General features: G+C 42.9%; 1 protein-coding gene across 1 annotated transcript in view; it reads left to right on the forward strand.

Moving 5' to 3' along the window:
• Positions 1–20,811, forward strand: part of CLPTM1L (CLPTM1 like) — a 94,720-nt gene that overhangs the window by 45,017 nt on the left and 28,892 nt on the right. The window contains exons 9-12 of the mRNA XM_040353383.1: positions 647–731; positions 9,575–9,678; positions 11,422–11,487; positions 17,179–17,229. Of these exons, the coding sequence (XP_040209317.1) occupies positions 647–731; positions 9,575–9,678; positions 11,422–11,487; positions 17,179–17,229 (306 nt within the window). The remainder of the gene's footprint in view (positions 1–646; positions 732–9,574; positions 9,679–11,421; positions 11,488–17,178; positions 17,230–20,811) is intronic.

The following is a 20,811-nucleotide window of genomic DNA, read 5'->3' on the forward strand; positions in this document are numbered from 1 at the left end:
ATAGACCACATCACTGGCAGGTTGTACAGATTACTTGCTGAGATACTATTGGGCAGTTATCTGGGACTCTTGACTTCTGTGTTTTACCCCTGCTGCGAAGTGCATCCAGTCGCCAACCAACTACAAGCACAGGAAGCGGTTTCATCCCACTCCAATGGGGCTCAGGTAAGACCCACTACTTCTGACATTGACCCTGCCCTATCCATCCTGTCTTGGGACTCGCCAAAAGTCTTTGAATGGGAGACCTTAGAGGACCCTACCCTCGCCCCATATAGACAGCCTGGGAGGAGTGGGGAACGTTGGGTTTAAATGGGGCATAGGCAAGCTCTATAGGATTATATGGGGAGCGGTCCAGATTCCTCAATGACAGCTGGTCGAGCCTAAATAATACCGGCGTAATCTGTTAGATTGGGGAGGATATCCCTCTTGCTGGTCATCTGGGGCACAGGGGAACACTACACTGCCTGACTCGGATACTAGCCCCCTGAACCAACCATAATTAATTTTTTTTTTTTTTTTTTACATACAATCAATTTTAAGTCTGGTACAACATGCATTAATGGACAAATTGGGGTGTGTTTAAAAAGGTTTAATAAAGTCTACTGTTTAGTTCACATTTCATACCTGTAATGTTTTCTGTTTTCAGCTCCTGTTTGATTTTCTTGCATTTAAAAATGACATCAGCTTTTGGAAGAAGAAGAAAAATATGGTTGGGATGTCAACAAAAGCAGGTATGCTGTTTACAGATTCCTTTGTGTCAATGCATATGTAAAGTATATGCCAAAGCTTTTGCTACTTAGTGGTTGTAAACCTTTACCTATACCCATTAAATTGACTAGTCTCAGGTGATACACAGAGATGAAACAAGTCCTCCTACATAGGTACAACTTATTTATTTGCAGTAGTTTGTCCTGTACATACTTGTAAAAATCAAAGCTAAAATATTTTTGACACTCACAGAGGGCGGGGAGCTGCAGTAGTTAAACAGTGTACAAGAGCTGTGCTAAGTGCTGGGAGCCTACCTTCAGGTGATGGACACTGGCACACCCAAGACAGGAAGTCCCCTCCCCTATATAACCCCTCCCATACCGGGAGTACCTCAGTTTTTTCGCCAGTATCTTAGGTGGTGGTCACGATTGAAGAAAGCTTTGCTTATAGTTCCTTTGTGGCCTAAGCAAGCTATATCCGGATCCGGCTTCATAGCCAAAGTGGACGGTACCCGGGCCTCGGTTATGAAGAACGAGGTTTTGCCTGTAATGCCTCTCTTAGAAGGGCTGGATCCTGGGTTCCAGTACTTTGGTCAGACCAAATACCCAAAAAAATTTTTTTGGCAGGATGCGATACAGGTCCAGGGGAGTGGAGATCCTGGCCATGGACCCCGCTCCCTGAAGGGTGAAGCTTGGGCCATCTGTTTTTTTCAACAGAGCCCTGCGGCGTGTAAGGTAAGTGGAAGTCCCTGGGGAACTTGGTTCAACAGGGAGTCTTCCGTTTGAGCTAATGTGTCTTGCCTGCTGTTTATTTTTTGTCTGTTTAGAACCACTAAGCCTGTGTGCAGGTGGGGTGACTGTGGTATCTACAGGTTGCCAATAGAGGGTGCTAGTTTGCCTCTTAATGTTCTGTTAACATGCAGAAAGTGAGTAGCCTTGTTATACTGCTTAGAAGTTTTTTCCCCGGACATAAGACTTGCTTACCAGCAGAAATGGACGTCACCGTTGTAAGCTGCAGCTTGTGGTGTCTCGGCGCTTCTCCTTCCTCTCCTCCGGCGGAGGAGCGGTCCCCTTTCTCCATTGGCGCGTGCTGGGGTGCACATGCGCGTGATACCGGAAATATGTCTGTGCTAAGCGAAGGAAGTGGGCGGGGTCTAGCGTGCCGACGCTCCTCGTTCCCCTAATCATCTGCGCAGGGCAGCCTCTGCTATTTAAAGCTCAGTCTTTGAGCAGACGGCTGACGGTGGGACACATAAGCGCTGAGTGTGAGCTAAGCAGTATAAGGTTTCAGTCTAACAAGCTATACAAGCTAACAAAGCTATACAAGCTATTCAGAGTATACAAGCTATCTCATAGTGTTCAGAATGGACAATTTTTATTTATTTGGTTGCTTGTAAATACCTTTATTTTGTAGTCCTTTGTTACTTCCTCCTCCTTATTAGCCTAGGCTATTAAGTCACAAGGCTATTTGCAAGGGTTTCTGGGCTAGGCATCATGTATCCCAGTAGTCCTTGCAAATAGCCTATTTGCATAGAGAAGGGGCGGCAACTTCCTCTGACACTCCCGTTGCTATGGAAATCTGACTGAAACCTATTACATCGCTTGTGCAGCACTGAGCATGTGCGAGATCTGCAAGGCTGAAATCCAGGAAGTCATACAGTCTGGCTTCATGATGCCCACACTTATAGGATCACTAAAGGATTTTTTTTTTTTTTTTTAGCTAAATGGCTTCCTTTACCTTACTGCAGTACTGGTTTCATGTCCTCATTGTTCGTTTTTGCTTTGAAGTTGCTGTAATTCTGCTGTGATCTCCACACTTCCTGCTTGTCTGGCTCCTTATGAAAAATCTCATGGCAGCTTTTCACTGTGGTCCAAGCTGTGTGTCTAAAACTCCTCAGAACCAATCCGATTCATTTTAAAAACAAAACGCTGCCCTGGATTTGTTTGTTTTTGTTCTGTGGGTCTCTTTACTTCACAGAAAAATAAAACCAGTTTAAAAACGAAAGTGAAACTAGAGGCACATTATATGATAGAATTTAATCTATTTTTAATCATTTTTAAAAAGAATCCGTTAACTTTTATGTCTCTATACCCTGTAAACAGTCATTTCCGCAAAACATTTTTTTTCCTTTAGTGACCCTTTAAGATGGCCGCGGTCTATTTCTAGATTATAAACTAACTAAATGCTCTAACAACCTAACAAAACGGACCTTAGTTTACAGACTAACTTTACTAGACTACATTACGCTTGTGTATCACAGGGGTATTTATATTTAAAAAGTGAAATTGTGGGTGGAACTCCCCTTTAAAGCAGGTGGTATATACAGGCATTCCCAGGCACATTAGCTCGGCATCAGGCTGAGCTGGTAATGGCAGCATTTTTCGCTGGTCTATAACTCAGCAGTGGATGCAAATCAGTTGTGTTCAAGCAAACCCCCCATGCAAAAACGCAAAACAAGCGCTTTTGGAAAAAAAATAACTAATGGGCGATTCAATGAGCCAAAAATCCAAACTCGCCACTCTAAATGACTGCAGCTGCTGCCATTATACTTGGTTCACGGACCAATTTAACACATCAATAGCTGGGTGAAAAAATTAATAAAAACCTGAATATGTCAGAATTGTATCACAATTAACCAGGCAGCGCTGGACATATGCAAAATTTAGACTTTAAACAAATAAATATATAAATATTGAATATTGTCCTTGGAATAGAAAAGTTCTTAAATGAAGATTGGCAGTCTTTAATGCAAATACTGGACCGAACAATCCTTATTCAAACAAAGTCCACTATAGCCCAAGATGATAGGTTTGAAATGACACCGCTGCACGTCTGTGCTCATAGAAGAGGGGGGTGTGTGAGAAGAGAGAACCCCCTCTTGAGTAGCCTCTTACCACAAAGCAAATGTATATCAGCGTGTCACAGGTGCACAGGTGCAGTCTCAGCCTCAATCTCTGCTCAGCGTCTCTGAATGGCTCAGGGTTCATACATAAAGATGATGGGAAACAGACACATAGCGTGATCCTGCTTAAAAATCTTTAATCGCCCAATAAAAACGTCATCCAATAGTGGATGCAACATGGCTAGGAGTGCCTCGGCTTTGAACTTCAGACTATGCCTTCCAAAGGGGCTGGATCTAAAAAGCCAAAAGGTTCCCCATCGGGCTCTGAGGATCTTGGCCATGCTTCTGTGGTCCCATCCTCCCCTGATAAATCTGAAGTAGCCGCCCGGAGTGAGCCATCTGAGTTTTTGGGTGCTGCGATTGCCCTTAGTCCACCTGCTCCTGTTTATGTGACAGAAGAGGTTTTTGCCTCAGTCCTAGGAGGATTGGAACAGAGGTTGGCGGCATTGATCGCATCCTCCCTACCAGAGATAAAGCGTGCCAGGTCCCCCTCTCCTACGTTGGAATCCCTCACCGAAGGAGATCAAGTTACCATCAGGGGACCAAGCAGAGGCGCGCACTGTTTCTGACTCCGAGGAGTCTACTTTGGAGAAGCCTTTTTCAGCCTCTCAGACTGAGAAGTTGTTGGTTCAATCGCTAGCAGATATGGTCCGTTCAGCATTTAAATGACCCCTATCAGAACCAGCAGCTAGCGCTGTTTCTTCTTTGGGCTCTTTGAAAGACCCACAAGCTGGCTGCTCCTTTCCTGTCCATCCTCTATTAGAAGGACTTATTTATCAGGATTGGTAACATACAGATAAGCTCTTTTTGCCTCCTAAAAAGTTTTCAATTCTATATCCTATGGAGGAAAAGTTCACCAAAAAGTGGAGTATTCCTGCAGTGGATGCTGCCATCTCCTGTGTGAATAAAACTCTGACTTGTCCTGTGGACAATGTACAGATGTTTAAGGTTCCTACGGATAAGAGATTGGAAACGTTGCTAAAAACTTCCTTCGCTACGGCTGGGGCAGTACCTCAGCCTGCAGTGGCAGCTATAGTTATCTGTCAAGCTTTGAAAGATCAAATGAAGTAGGTTCTGAAGGAAATTCCCGCTCGGCAAGCTCGGGATTTAGCCGATTTGCCTAGAGCATTAAGCTTTGCGGTTGATGCCATCAAGGATTCAATCCATCAGGCCTCCCGACTTGCACTCCTTTTGGTACATATGCGTAGGCTGTTATGGTTAAAAAACTGGTCAGCCAAGACTCCTTGTAAGAAGCTTCTGGCTGGCTTTCCGTTTCATGGGGAGAGATTGTTTGGGGAGGACCTGGATAAGTATATCCAGAAAATCTCTAGTGGAGGGAAAAGCACTCTTTTACCCGTCAAAGAGATTTAGAGGTCCCTCTTTTAAGCGGCCAGCCTCTCAAGTTCCAGTAACTTCAGCCTCTAAACCGTTTTGACGGCCTCCCGGACAGCCAGGTACGGGGGGAAAGGCTCAAGGGCAGGCCCAGGGTCACAAAAAAAAACCTGGAACTGTAAGCCTGTCAAGCCAACCTCTAAGTCCGCTTTATGAAGGGATGCCCCTACTCAGTCGGGTGGGGGGAAGACTTCAGTTTTTCTTAGAGGTTTGGCGGGAAATAATCCTGGACAGTTGGGTCCTTTCCACGGTCTCTCTGAGTTACAAGCTGGAGTTACGAGAGTTTCCTCCCCCTCGTTTTTTAACATCAAGCGTGCCAAAGGATCCGGCAAAAAGAAGATCTCTCTTTCTGGCATTGGATTGTCTCTTGACTCAGGGGGGGATCGTGGAGGTACCAGTACAGGAGCAAGGTTTGGGGTTTTATTCAAACCTCTTTACAGTCCCAAAGCCGAATGGAGACGTCAGGCCGATATTGGTCTAAATCAATATCTAGAGAAAAGGGAAACTGCCGCTCCAGATGAGTGCGCTCAGCAATCAGTGTCCTCTCAGAAGTGTGGGTGCAGGCAATGCATGGAGCAAAGACTGGAGAAAAAGATTGGACAGCCGCACTTCCACTAAATTCTTAAAATGTTGCCTTTTAATGGTAAAAAATGGAAACGGCACTACAAGTCACTACAGTCGGTGGGGTGGATAGCTGACGCGTTTCGCACTGGGGTGTAGGTTATGACTAAGCACTGACACCCCAGTGCGAAACGCGTCAGCTATCCACCCCACTGTCTGCTGTGACTTGTAGTGCTGTTTCCATTTTTTTACCATTAAAGGCAACATTTTAAGAATTTTGCTCCCTGCCCCTCCGCTCTGTTACAGCAAGATATACAGTGTCTGTGTGTTTTAAAAATGATGCAGCTAAATACCTTGCATCACCATGCCGCTTTGCGGTTACGTGGCCACCCGGCTGACATCTGAGGGGAATCTCAGCCCCTCCCTCTGTAGTCATTTGATTGGGGAAGGAGACCCCAGGGAAGTCATGTGACCACACAGCAGCGCTGCAAAATAAGGTATTTAGCTGCATAATTTTTTTAAAACGCAGACCCTGCAATGTAAATCTCGCTGTAACAAGAATGGATTTCAGGATTTGTGATCAGTGACTTTGCAACTGCTTTAAGCACGCTTAAGTGACACGTTTCAACATCCCATTTTATTCCAAAAATGTTTGGCTTCGCTTTTTCTTATTGGATTCTTTATTCATGGTGTCTCTCGTGGATCAAACCCCCTTTATAGCACCTTATGCCTCATTAGAACTTCAGCTTGATTCTCTCTGCCCTGCAGAAACCACCCCTTGAACTTATTTGATTACTCCCATTGGGTGATCTCTTCTGCAAAACGGCCTATCACCTCTGTCAGATATGTTTCTGAGTTGGCATCTTTCTTGTGAAGAGCCTGAAAAAGCAAACTTTGTTTTATGTCCGCTATTTCTAGGTGGATAAGACAACCCATTGTGAGGGCTTATGCTCTCAAAGATGAGATATTTACAGTACCTTTTATTTTCTCACTCCACTCGGTGGTTTGGGATTTCCTGGCTTTCTGACATCAAGCATCTGTTGCCCAATTTTGCAAGGCTACCACCTGGTCAATTCATTTTTTTCTCCAAGTCTTGGTTGCAAGGTTTTTTCAGCTGTACTGAGCTGGGTCATTTGACCTTTGTGTGCTTGTTTTGTTGGGCCTGTTGGCAGTGTTCTGTTTTGCCTTATTACCCCACCCTCTCTTTCATTGCTTGGGGACATCCCAGGATCTATGAATGTCCAGCCTGTGTCCTGTACTTTACGATTTCAGATCAAAATAATTTTGACTCCTCTCCAAATACAATATCTTTGAGGACTGTACAGGACACAGCACCCCTACCTCCTGTTCTGTGTTTCTGCATTGCTCTCTATATGGTTCCTGTCCCATAGGAACATCCCCTAACCTTAAATACCTCTCCTTGGATGTATGAGGCCGCTGCAAGCCTATTAAGTGAAAATCACTATTTTCAGCTCTAACAAAATACCAATCTGCTATAATATGCTTTCAGGAGATGCAGATAACAAAAATAATTAAGTTAAAAAAACAAAGCTCAACAGACCCATACTAGATCTATGAGCAACCACATTTAAATGAATGTGCATCTGTTTACATTATTTTACCTCCAATCCATCACCTTTAGGTCTCAGAAAATGGTGGGTGTAAATAGCCTTGACTAGATGTAATGACACTGTAATTGTACTCTAGTTCTCCTGTGAAAGTCAGACAAGCTGTTACAATATTTAGGTAATGGATGACACTGGGTGGCCAAATTCTGTAGTAAAGGGGTGTCTTGTGTAGCCCAGTGGAGGAGTCTTTCACAGATCTGTTTTACATTCAACTTGTTACAAGGTAGGCATATTCACAATGGGTTTTAAAAGGTATGCAAGGAAAGAAAGACCGGAAGTAGCTTGGTAGCCTTGGTATACGGTTTTAAAAGTACCGTATATCTAATTGTGTAGTTGGGGGGGGGGGGGGGGGGAAATAGTTGCTCTCACATATTCCACTCTAGAGAAATTATAGGGAATATCTGTTAACCATCTAGTCCTGGGAGACAGACGTTTATTAACTCCAGATAAAGGGGATTTTCATTTTAATTGAAAAGTGTATTCTTAACCTTTTTAGAAAATCACTTCTAAATGAAAATTATTTTGGGACCTTGTAATTTTCAATGTCAGATCGCTGTATGACGTTTACTGTGGCTTGGTCATCACTTTTACAGGCCTAATTTGTCAAAGTATCTTTAACCACATAAATACTGGCCACTTTCGCCCCCTTCCTTCCCAGACCAGTTTTCAGTGCTCTCGCACGTTCAATGACAATTGCACGGTCATGCAACGCTGTACCCAAATTAAGTTTTATCATTTTGTTCATTCAAATAGAGCTTCTTTTTGGTGGTATTTATTCACAACTCTGTTTATTTTTTGCGATATAAGTGAAAAAAGAGTGGAAATTTGGGGGGAAAAAAACCTTTTTTTCTATTTTCAAAGTAATCCAATAAAATCAAATTTTGTCATAAATTTAAGCCAAAATGTATTCTGCTACATGTTTTTGGTAAAAACAAAAATCCCGGACATATGTACGCAGATGATCAAGGACATATGTATGCAGATAATCAATTGGGACATGTGATTTCACTGTTACATATGTGGGGGACACGTGTGTGTTTACGTGTTGCCAATCACATAGCCCTCGTGCCGATCGGAGATGCACCGTGTCCGGGTGACACGAGCGCATCGGGATCGCGCCGCTGTGCAGGCACACGTGCGATCCCCATTCTTTTGAGGGACATTCCTGAACGTCCACTCAGGAGGAGGAAGCACCCACACGGCCGTATATGTACAGTGGCCGGGTGGGAAGTAGTTAAAGGATCACTAAAGGAATTATTTTTTTAGCTAAATAGCTTACTTTACCTTACTGCAGTCCTGGTTTCATGTCCTTATTGTTCGTATTTGCTTTGAAGTAGCTGTATTTCTGCTGTGATCTCCACACTTCCTGCTTGTCTGGCTCCTTATAACCACAGTACTGGGAGCTTTTCACGGTGGTCTAAGCTGTCATTACTGTGTGTCTAAAACTTAACAGAACCAATCAGATTTATTTTAAAAACAAAACACTGCCCTGGATTTGTTTGTTTTTGTTCTGTGGGTCTCTTTACTTCACAGAAACATGAAACCAGTTTAAAACCGAAAGTGAAACTAGAGGCACATTATATGATTGAATTTAATCTATTTTTAATCATTTTTAAAAGGAATCAGTTAACTTTTATGTCTCTATACCCTGTAAACAGTCATTTCAGCAAAAACATTTTTTTCCTTTAGTGACCCTTTAAAGTGGAGTTTCCATCCCAAATTTTTTTTTTATTATTGTGCTCATTAGACCTAAAAAAGAAGAAAATTTTTTTTTTTTTACTCCTCTGGAAATGCCTGTTGCTATGCGGTCCCATAAAATCTGCCTTTTGGAATCACCTAGGATTCTGACATCTCCCTCTAATGCTCCTGGGAAATGTGTATCATCATTTCCCAGGATGCAGTGCGCTACCCAATTATCACTCCCCATCCAAGACTTCCAGGAAGTAAGTGCTTGTGGGCTTCACAATGCCCACAAGCAAAATGACAACGGTGTGGACATAGCTTTATAAACTATCTTTTTTGATTATACTATGAACTATTCGGAGCGGCGACGGATTGTAAAATAGTAAGTGACCGGATTTATATTATAAAAACGCATGATGAAAGGACTTGCATTTTAAAAATACTAATTGTGGTTGGAACCCCGCTTTAATAAAAATTATTTTATTGATTACTCACAACCCCGATCACATTACAATTTTGAGATTTCATTTTGTGTTTTTATAATGCAATGTGTTTTTTTTTTTTGTTTTTTTTTTCACGATTTAGGAAAAATTTATGTAAACCAGATATATATATATTTCTATTCATAGATTTGCAGATTACTTTTTGTAGGCTGCATTTTTCTGCAAGTATTATAATTTTAATGTACTCTATTTTTCAGTGTTGTGGCGTTGCTTTAGCACTGTGGTAATCTTCCTCTTTTTACTGGATGAACAAACCAGCTTGCTGGTTTTGATCCCTGCTGGTGTTGGCGCTGTAATTGAGGTGAGATGTAATTTATAGGTTAACCTAGTAAAGATAATTCTTGTTCATCTAAATGTAACTGTAAATCAATTAGCTATCCATTCTTTTTATGCAACTAAATGATGATGACCCGGTGATAACCAACAATAGATTTTAATTTTTTTGTGTTATTGCACATTACAAGTACATATATGCACCCAAATATATATATATATATATATATATATATATATATAATTTTTCTTTTTTTTATATATATATATATTTTTTTTTTTTTTTTTTAAAGAAGGCAATATGAAAGGAAAGGTTCTTTTGCTCTTCTGTATTTAAATTTAGGGCTCACTTGTACTAATGTGCATTTATTTTTCTGCACTGAAAAAACACCAGTCACATAGAAAACAAATGTTTTCTAATTTTCCCCCGTTCGCACTACAATAATGGTGTGATATTCGGTGCAGTGCGGAAAAATGCAGACATGCTGCTTCTTTTTTTTGGAGTGTACTGAATGCCACTGCATGTCGCTGTGCTGTTTTGCGGAGAGGCAAATAAAGTCACTTTTACAAGTTTAAAAAAGAAAAGGTTTGTGATGGGCCTAAATGCACTACACTCCACCTCCACACTGCCCTGGTAAAGCAGGGCATTTAAAGTGTGGTCAGTGTAAACAAGCTCTTATGTGATATTTCTGTAAGTACATTAATGAAACCACTAGATCAACAGAAATGGTTTGAAAGCCTTTGCATTTTTTAATGAGTGTCTGAATAGTAAATTAAGCCAATAAATGACAGTTGTGCATTTAATGTGCATAAATATGTAATATTTAGGTTTGCCACATTCAGTGCCTTTCAGTCCTTTAGTGCCAGTTTCATTTTGCCTCTCCCCATGCCGGTGTTTAGTTTTCACGTGCAATAATACGGTGTACAGTAGACTTCATAATTCACTTTTTATTATACTGTAGACACCGATCTGTATAGGGCTTTATGGATGTGCGCGTGTGTATATATACAATAATAGCTTCAACAGTGTTTTGATTATGACCTATTTAAAGCAGTGTTCCACCCAAAAAAATAAGTTAAAAGCCAGCAACTACACATGCTGCAGCTGCGGGATTTTAATAGGACACTTGCCTGTCCTGGAGTCCCGCAATGTTTGCACCCGCAATGTCGGCACCTGCAGCTGATGTTTCCATCAGCTGTCTGGTGCTGCCACTGCCATTGCGGGTAAGGGAACTTGGCAGTGTAGCCTTTCAGCGAAAGGTGCCAATTGTGGCACCAAAGGGGGGGAGGAATCAGATGAGCGGAAGTTCCACTTTAGGGTGGAACTCCGCTTTAATAATAAAAATAAAGGGTTCCCCTGAAAGATTAGTATGGCCAAAGCTTTTATGGCCATTCTTTTCTTGTGGTTCAAGAATATACTACTTTTCGTTCTCCTGTGGTCCAGAGTCACAGAGTCAGCTGATAGTGGACTGTTGATGCATGGCGTAAATATAAGGTTTGTTATATGCCCCCCCCCCCCCCCACAATATAACCTCCCATCACTTTGTGAGTCTTCAGTTTTTTGATAGTGTGTCTCTCGGAAGCTGGAACTAATCTTTGCTTTAAATTGCAACCGCTTCATGTTTAATGAGTTGTTTCTTGGGAAGTGGGGAGAGTCTGTTGATGAATCTTTCCAGGAAATTATTATTAGTAATCATTCATGTATATTTTATTAATCAAATCTATCAAATTAGTTGATCGTAACCAATTCTGTCTGGTTTTTTTTCTCCAGGTTTGGAAGGTCAAGAAGGCATTGAAAATAACTTTCCAGTTCACAAGTCTAATTCCTGTAATCAAGGTGAGATGATCTTGCATATGATGCTGCCATTTGCTGTTTTTAAAGCCCAGCGCTAATCAAAACATTTTTTTCTTTCTCATTCATTGTGGAATATAACAAGTCATAGACTATCTGGTATATTGTTGCCTACTGGAGGATTGGATACTGGCAAATTTCTTTCTTTTTTTTTTTTTTTTATGCTTTTTCAGTTTTTCCTTCAATTAAGCTTCATTGCTGCCTGAATTCATCTCCACTGGTCAACTATCAAGATTGTTTTCAGCTTAGCTTTGGAGTGCATTACCCAGACCCTGGTGAACCAGACATTCCAAGGCTAGCCTCAAAGTCACCTTTGAGTGCCAGGTCCTGCATTGAGAATTTTTCAGACCCTGTTGTGGTAACAAGTTATCCACAGAGCGCTTTCATGGTCCAGAGCCTCTGGCATTGCCTCGCAACTTTCCCTGCCACTAAAGCAATGTTTTTTATATCCTACCAATCAATGACACCGTCATTTGCTTGGGACAGGTCGAGTGGCCCGCAGAGCTTTCTGGGTTGCTAACGAGAGTGCAAGTAAAAGCAAAGCGGAGGAGAGAGCTGGGAAGGAGGCTCTCTTTTCTATCTGTACACAGTAGTTAATATAGAGCTGATCAGACTCTACAGTGTTTTATTACCTGCTCCCTATCGCCTCCCCTCTCTGCTCCTGGCTCGGCAGTAGAATTTATGGGTAGGGGAAGGTAATCAGACCCTGTACAAGTCTGATATGATATTGTTCTGTGTTATCCCCTGTATTCAGACAGGAGGGAGGGAGGCTGGTGTGGGATTCGAAGCAGGGGCTTTACAACCTACAGACCACTGAACTATACCTCACCCAACAGAGCTAAGTTGGACTCTAAAGAGGTAGATCCCATAACCATAGGATAGCAAGATTCCTGATTGGATTTCAGTTCGCTCAGAAAATACAGTGCGAAAGTTCCAAAATCATTAGGGGAACATGAGCTGGGGCCATCTGTTTCAGTACGACTGTCCCTTCTGTGTCTAGATGCAGACATCTTGCCCCCTGTGTGGCAGTCATGCAGATACACTCGGGGGATAAGGCACACAAGAAATTCTGGTGCAAATTTAACTAATTCCTTGCAGGATTCTGTCTTCAGAGGCTGTAATGCTTTCCCCTGCAGAGTCCATCTCCGTTCTCCCTACAGCCTTGAAAGGCATTGGGCCAACAGTCGCAATGGCCATTACTGTCTCAAAGTCCATACATTCCCTCTGATGAAATTAGTTTTGAGAAATATCAGTATTGTACCATTACCTTGGGTGTTTAAGAGACTGGGGTCTTTGGGAGGGAAACGGTTTAACAGTGGTCTTTATCCTCTATGGATCTGCCAGTGACCCACATTACCAGGGAAACCACTTGCAGAAGCTATCTTCTTGCATTATATGTTAATGAGAAGGGACTCTGCCTAGGCATTTCTGGGGACAGACTGAGTCTGACAGTGTTTAGAAATGCGTTCAGTCATCCATGAGGCCTTTTTTTCTTTTGGGTATGCTCTGTGAATGGGAACAACCAGACATTGTGGGATTTTCTCAACTTTGAATGCCAAAGTTGAAATACATTTTAAGAGATCTCTACACCAATGCTGTGGACTACTTTTAGTTAGCGTTTGTGGAGAAAATGTCTGTAGCCCCACGCTTCAGTTGTGATGGCTTGCTAGAAGCATCTAAGCATATCTCCCTGGTATGTTTTCTGTACAGATAATGGAGTGCTGGTAGGCAGATGGCAAATTTAAAGATTGCCTGACTCACTTGGTCTTTGAGGGATATCATCTCTTCAGTTCATCAAGGTTGTCACTGGCGCTCACAGCATTCACCTGCGTCAGCTTAGGAAGTTCAGAATAAGGTCGGATGAGCCTCGTCCTTGTCCTTTTGTCTATTTCTGGAGGAGACACGCCTAGACATTCTAGGCCTGGCTCTCTAGGTACCTGCAATGCTGGAAGCAAAAAAAAAAACCCATTAAAGTGGTTGTAAACCCACTATTTGGACTTTTACCTACAGGTAAGCCTATAATAAGGCTTACCTGTAGGTAAGGAGAATATCTCCTAAACCTGCACGGTTTAGGAGATATTCCCCCCGCAATGCGGGCGGCGCATGCGCAGGGGGGAATCCACGGCTGAAGGACCGGCATCCGCCGGACCCTGCCGATTTTAAATCTCCCGCGCGCACGCGCGGGAGTGACGTCATCGCCGCTCCAGCCAATCACAGCGCTGGAGCGGCGATACCCGGAAGACACGCCGGAGCAAGATGACATCCTGCTCGGCGTGGACCAGGTAAGTGGTACACACCTCGTTCCGAGGTAAGTATTTCATAATAGGCTAGTATGCGGTGCATACTAGCCTATTATGCCCTTTGCATTGCAGGTTTGGGGAAAAAAAAAAAAAGTTTATGCAGTTTACAACCGCTTTAAGCTTTCAGAGAAGTTTTTTTTTTTTTAACAGAGTCAGAGAAGTCTTTAGTATGATGCTGCGCCCCAATTTTTCCAAGTGGGGGTACAATTGGTTAAACTTGAAGGTCCTTGGGTAGCTTGCCTTTCAGGTATTTGTGTGCAGAGAGCACCTCTTTTGCTTTACAGACTAGTCCATTTCCTCATGCACTCTTCAGTTGTTTTCTCTACCCCTCTGTGCCACCATACAGATTCAGACCTTCCCCTTTCACCTTGTTGTTCCCACAGCATAACCTTTCCTATGTCGGCTATTGTCCCTTGGGGCTTGTAGTACCACTGGTATGATAACTGGAACCCATCAGTGTCCTCATATTTCTCTTTCTCCAGAGTGATTCTCTGACAGTTCAGTCAGCTGGGATGTTCTCTGACCTAATGGGGCTCTAAATCCTCAGTGTTGCCCCTGCACACCTAATACTACTCTTTGTTAGCTCCAGGGCCCTAGTATCTTTTCATGGCCATCTCATTGGGATACATTCTACAATCTGCAGTTAGCATTTCTATGATGGCCTTATTGCCAGATCCATTCAGGTCTGGTTTTGTCAAGCTTTGGCGCTGGGAACTGCACGTCACCATGTAGGCCACATTAGCCTGCATAGCTGTCCTGGCATGTTTGGTGGGGTTTGGTGGGGTTTGGTGGTCCTTCCCTGTTTTCTTGTACATAGGGGTTGTTCTAGTGTACTTTGGTGAAGGCACTCCTTAACCCTGCATTCTGATTTTAACGTACTCCTTAACCTTGCATTCTTAGTGCAACGCACTCATGAACCCTGTAATCTGAGCACAATACTCTCCTGATCCCTGAATTCTGAGTGCAACACACACCCCTGAACCATTCATTCTGAGTGCAATGCAGTACTGAACGCTGCATTCTAAGCATAACGCCATTTTGGTTTAGTTTCAGTCAGGTAAGGCCGGCAGCCATTTTCCTGGAGCCCACAGGCGTTCCTGAGGCGGCCAGAGGCCATTTTCTTGTTTTTTTAGTTTATTTTACCTCTAGTGCTGGGACTGTTTGTCTGGAACAGCGCAAATTGCACAGAACACCTCGTGACTGACACAGGGGAGGATGGCGGCGCAGCAGCGCGGTACCTGGGTCAGGGTGGCGAGTCCTGCGGGGGGCCCTCAGTCTGTGGCAGCTAGGAGGGTGGACTTTTTGGGTGACTTGCCTTCAGTCCCTAATGGGTGTCAGGTGGCGGGGGGTCAGCATGACGTCAGAAGCTGGCGCTTCTTTCCCAGACATACCTGTGGTGGCAACTGGATCCCCTGCACCTGCAGTGCCTATGGACGCTTTGTCGGCGGTCCTGAAGTCTTTCGTTGCCAGGGTGGAAGGGGCTTGCTGTGGCACACGGCCCCCGTTTCAGAGGATGTGGACTCGGACCATTCGGACAGGGAGGATGATTCCGTGTCCGGGTCAGCGCAGGAAAGGGTGCTTGTAGGAGCACTTATCACAGCAGTGCGGGATACCCTAAAGATGGAGGATACGGCGGGGGCATCTACAGAGGTGTCGGTCCCTTTTGTTGGGTCCCACAAGCTGGCCCGCACGGCTAAGGTGTTTCCTTACCTATCTTACTTTGATAAGTTTATTTACAAAGAATGGGATCGGCCACAGCGGACCTTTTTGGTCCCAAAACGCATGGCGGTACGGAACCCCTTTGAGGAGAGTTTCCTGAAGAAATGGACCTCTCCCCCGATTGTGGACCCCCCCCCCCCCCCCGGTCTCCAGGTTAAATAAGGTAACCACGATTTTGGTGGAGGGGGGACCCTGGCTTTTAAGGACCCCGCGATTATAAGGGCCGAGGCAGTCGCCCGATCCATGTTTACGTGGTGGGGTCAGCATTGCGGCCAGTATTGGCCATGGCTCTGGTGTCAGATTCTTACTGAATGGGCTAAATTCTTGCACCGAGAGTTGGAAAAGCAACAGACTTCCCCGGTCTGTGTGGAACTGGTGGACCTGTTGGTGCATGGCCTTAAAGGGTCACCTAAAGGAATTTTGTTTTTTTTAGCTAAATAGCTTCCTTTACCTTACTGCAGTACTGGTTTCATGTCCTCATTGTTCGTTTTTGCTCTGATGTTGCTGTAATCCTTCTCTGTTCTGAACACTTCCTGGTTGTCTGTTTCCTGATGAAAAAAGTCATGGGAGCTTTCTCTCTGTGGTCACTAATCAAAGAGGTGTGATTTACTGTGTGTCTAACACCCCTCAACACCAATCAGTTTCGTTTTACAAACCATCACTGCCCTGTATTGGCTCTGAGTCTCTGTACATCACAGAGCAGGAAACGGCATGCAAAAACGAAACTGAAACTGTATGTACATTATATGATTGATTTTTATCTATTTTTAATCATTTTTTAAAGGAATCGGTTAACTATTATGTCTCTATACCCTGTAAACAGTCATTTCAGCAAAAAAAATGTTTTCCTTTACAACTCTAAGTATGTCTGCGATGCGGCCTTAGACACAGCCTCTTTACTTTCTAGAGCCTCAGTATCTGCTGTGGTGCTCAGTCGCCTGATTTGGCTAAAATGCTGGTCTGCGGACCAGGCATCCAAGAAGGCTCTGGCAGATATTTGAGCCTCGCTGGATGACATTATTAAAGGAACACTAAAGGCACAATTTTTTTTTTTTTTTTTTTTTTAAATAACAAACATGTTATACTTGCCTCCACTGTGCAGTTGGTTTTACACAGATTGACCCGGATCCGTGTCTTCTGGGGTCCCTCGGCGGCTGTCTCGGCTCCTCCTCGCAAAAGCTTTCTACCTTCATGCGAGCTCGCATGGTGGAAAGCTTTTGCAAACACGCTCCCGTGATACAGGCCATGTGGGATGTGGTTAATGCGATTTCTCCTCACTTTTTGCCTCAATGACGTCCTGACATACATTATCACCAGCACAATAGGGTTCATCTCAGTGTGGCAGCAAAGACGAACACCATATGACCCGATTTGTAAAGGTATTCATGCAGCGCAGAAAGTGCAGCTACTGAAATCCAACAATGACTCAAAATGAATTTCAAAAGTAGGTTAAAGCCACACATCTTTTGCTAAACTATGTTTAATGTAAAACTCTGCTGGCCTAACATTTGTGGTAATCCCAATAAAAACCACTGCAGCTGAAAATTGTGCTAGCATTCTTTTGGAATCCTTCTCTGCTCCTAAACTACAAAAAAACACTACCGTTTTTTTGTGCTTCACTTGTTTTGTTCTACTCATATTTCCTTTTTTTTTATAGTTTGGAACCTACAGTGAATCCGAAAAGAAAACCGAAGAATATGATACTCAGGTATTACCCTCTTACATTTGTTTGGTTCACTTTTGTTGTGTGGGTTGTTATGCCCTAATTTAACAGAACAAATTCAAAAAGGTAAACAAACACAATACATACTGTAATCTTATAGATTACAGTACTGTATGTACAAAATACACACCCCCTTTGTCCCTAGTGGTCTGCCCAGTGCCCTACATGTACTTTATATAATAAAAACTGTTCCTTCTGCCTGCAAACTGTAGATTGTCCAAAAGTCTCCCTTTATGTCAAAAATGGGGTTAGAGCAGCTAAAAAAAACTGCGATAATAAATTATAATCACTTGCAGAATTGTGCAAAAGCGATTTGTGGGGAAATTCGTCATAAAAAAATTTAAGTGAGTTATTCCTAAGAATTACAGTATACAGTATAAAATGCCAAATTTCCTTGCAAATAATGGTACCGCTTTCAGCACCTTTTTTCTGAAATAATCATACCGCCAGGGAGGTTAAGAGGTGTGCTACAGATACAATGAGTTTGTAACTTAACAGAATTTGCAAACAATAGAAATAGCTCTAGGAACAAACATAAGGCGGTTATACCCTTCCGGGGTATGAAAGGTAAAGATAAGTAAAAGCATTATTAACGTAACATGTTACATAACTTAAAAGAACCATCCAGTCAGGTCATACTGAAACTAACCACATATTAATAGAGAAACTTTCTGTGCTCTGAGAGTGACTACAGAGTCGCGGGAGTGGGGTTAGTTTAATGCACAGTGTCCAACAGGGGTCTGTGAACATCCATTTTTGATTAAATAAGTATGAAGAAAAGAAAACCAAGAAAGGGACAAGAAAAAAATGCAGGGAAAGTGGATCAGGGTGGGAAGGGGTTAGGGAATCGCCCTCAAAGAGTAGAAACCCTCAATGTCAATCAGGCAGTGGAAATCGCAGATAAATGTTTAAAGTTATGCATATTGGAGGAATTAATCTGAGAAGTGGAAAAGATCTCAATAAAACCATCTGGCCCCATGTTCCTCCCACTTATCCCAGAGAGCCGAGGTCCGAGCCTCCATCCAATCAATATCGCCCACTCTTGCAAGCTTTTGGGCTACTGTTGGCACTGCCTGTTGCTTCCACTGGTACAGAATGCACACCCATGGTGCATTAAGAAGGGACTTATGACACCATCTCATTGATAAAGTTGAGTAAAACTGCAGCTGGGTCCTTGTGCAAAGAAATGTCCATAGATTTGTGTATGTGTTGGACTGGCTGCCAACAAGTTTGGTGCTTGGGGCATTCCAAAAAGATATGTAGGATGGTGCCCATATGTAGGAAATCATTTTTTTACCCATTATACCTACCTTATTCCTCACTACCACAGACTTTTTCATCTTGTCATTTGACTGACCCCTCCAAAACCTTCTTGGTAGCAACTATCTGATGTCACCCCATATAATAGACACAGATGGCCTGTCACTTTTCAGAGCATCAGATAGCAGATTAGAGTGCTGCCAGTGGAGTCTTGGTATAAGGTTTGTATATCACCTTATTAGTCATCCACTAGATATACCGCTGGTAAAATAAGTATTGAACACGTCACCATTTTTCTAGGTAAATATATTTCTAAATGTGCTAATGACATGAAATACATTTTCACCACATGTTGGCTCCCCCATGCAATCCATACATACTAAGAAACCATAACAAATAAGTTCAGAAATTAATTTATGTGTAATAAAATGGAATGACGCAGGGAAAAGGTATTGAACACATGAAGAAAGGGAGGTGCAAAAAGGCATGCAAAGACACCAGCTGAAATCTATCAGTAATTGGAACAAAAAGCAACAATATCACCAGAGCTACAATTGGTGGATATATATATTAAAAATGTCAAACATCATGGGTGGCAATAAAATATCGAAAAGAAGGGTGTAAGTCCAGAGCAGCTAGAAAAAAATCGTACCCAGAATTAACAAACGGCCATAGACTCGAATCCAGCGCTAATAATAATGCAGATTGCCTCTTTACTGTGATAAAAAATGTGTCCGTTTATTGGCCACAAAATAAATATAATCCAGTCCTGAAATAAACAACTGGTGAAGACAAAAGAATAAAACACTTGTAGTATAACAGTGATACCTACGTTCCCTTGAGCAAGGAGGGGCTAATGATTCCAAATGTGAGTCAGTGTTCACATAGCTTAGATGGACAGGACAGTTGGCATCGGTACCTTGTAGCAGGATGTCATGCAGAGGACCTGCTGACCAACATGTGGAGGGCCCTCCAACATGAGGGACGCGGGACCAAAGGTGCTTCAATGGGAAGAGGGAACCAGAGAGCTCTGTGCACTCCGAGTAGGTGACGTCAATCCTGCTGCGCCGCCGTCTATGGAGCCAAGCCACGCAATGGAATAGGTGCGCCGTGGAGCGCTCCTTCTCTCTGGATGTTAACTTGCTGCTGCCCTCTGGTGGTGATATTGAAAAAGTTAGGCCACTGTAGTATATCCCCAGCTCACTGGTCGGCTAATGGTCGACTGAACACTGGAATAAAACAAATTCCGCTGCTGTTGAGCTTTTAAGCAAGGTTGAATCATAGTGAAGCATAAAAGATATCTTTAAAGGGTTGCCTTGACAACGCATTTCGCACGCATTCACTTTTTCATAGTCCTCCACTATGAAAAAGCTCATGCGTGTGAAACGCGTTGTCAAGGCAACTCTTTAAAGATATCTTTTACCCTTCACTACGATCCACCCTTGCTTAGGAGCTCAACAGCAGCGGAATTGGCTTTATTGCAGTGTTCAGCGTCGACCATTAGCCGACCAGTGAGCTGGGGATATACTACAGTGGCCTACAGCTCTCGGGTTCCCTCTACCAGTTAAAGCACTTTTGGTTTCGCATCCCTCGTGTTGGAGGGCTCTCCACATGTTGGTCAGCAGGTCCTCTGCATGACATCCTGCTACAAGGTACCGATGCTAACTGTCTTGTCCATCTAAGCTATGTGAACATTGACTCATATTTGGAATCATAACTTTTTTTTATCACAGTGAAGAGACAATCTGCATTATTGTGTGTGTTCCATTAGTGCTGGATTCGATTGTATATCAGTAATTAGAAAGCAATCCTGCCCCTTGATGGGTAAAATATTTCTCTTGTAACCTCTTGCACTGTTGGGGCCATAATCTGGAAGTAGAAAGAACCTCATTTCACTATAAACCGGACAATGTCAGTAGCACCTTTTTAGAAATATATTTATCTAGAAAAATGGTGAAGTGTTCAATACTTATTTTACTCGCTGTAGCAAGCGGGTAAATCTTTTTTTTTTTTCCTGTAGTTCAGCTTTAAAAATCAGTCCGTTTCTCAACATGGTTTTCAGGGAGCATGACGGTGGAGTTTTGAGCACTCGAGTGCCAAATAGTTTTTTGTGCTATTAAAGCGATTTTTTTGGTAATTTCAAGAACTAATAAAAGTGAACATGTTGGTACAGTTATTAGCTGTCGCAGCTGGCATTCCCATGCAGTGCAGCAGCATGGCATTAAAGCAGCACATTTTAAATTTATACATTGCAACAGTTATAATATAAACATTACAGTTGTCCTTGATTTTATATTAACTGTATTT

This window comes from Rana temporaria, chromosome 5, assembly GCF_905171775.1.
Source record: "Rana temporaria chromosome 5, aRanTem1.1, whole genome shotgun sequence".
NCBI lineage: Eukaryota > Metazoa > Chordata > Amphibia > Anura > Ranidae > Rana > Rana temporaria.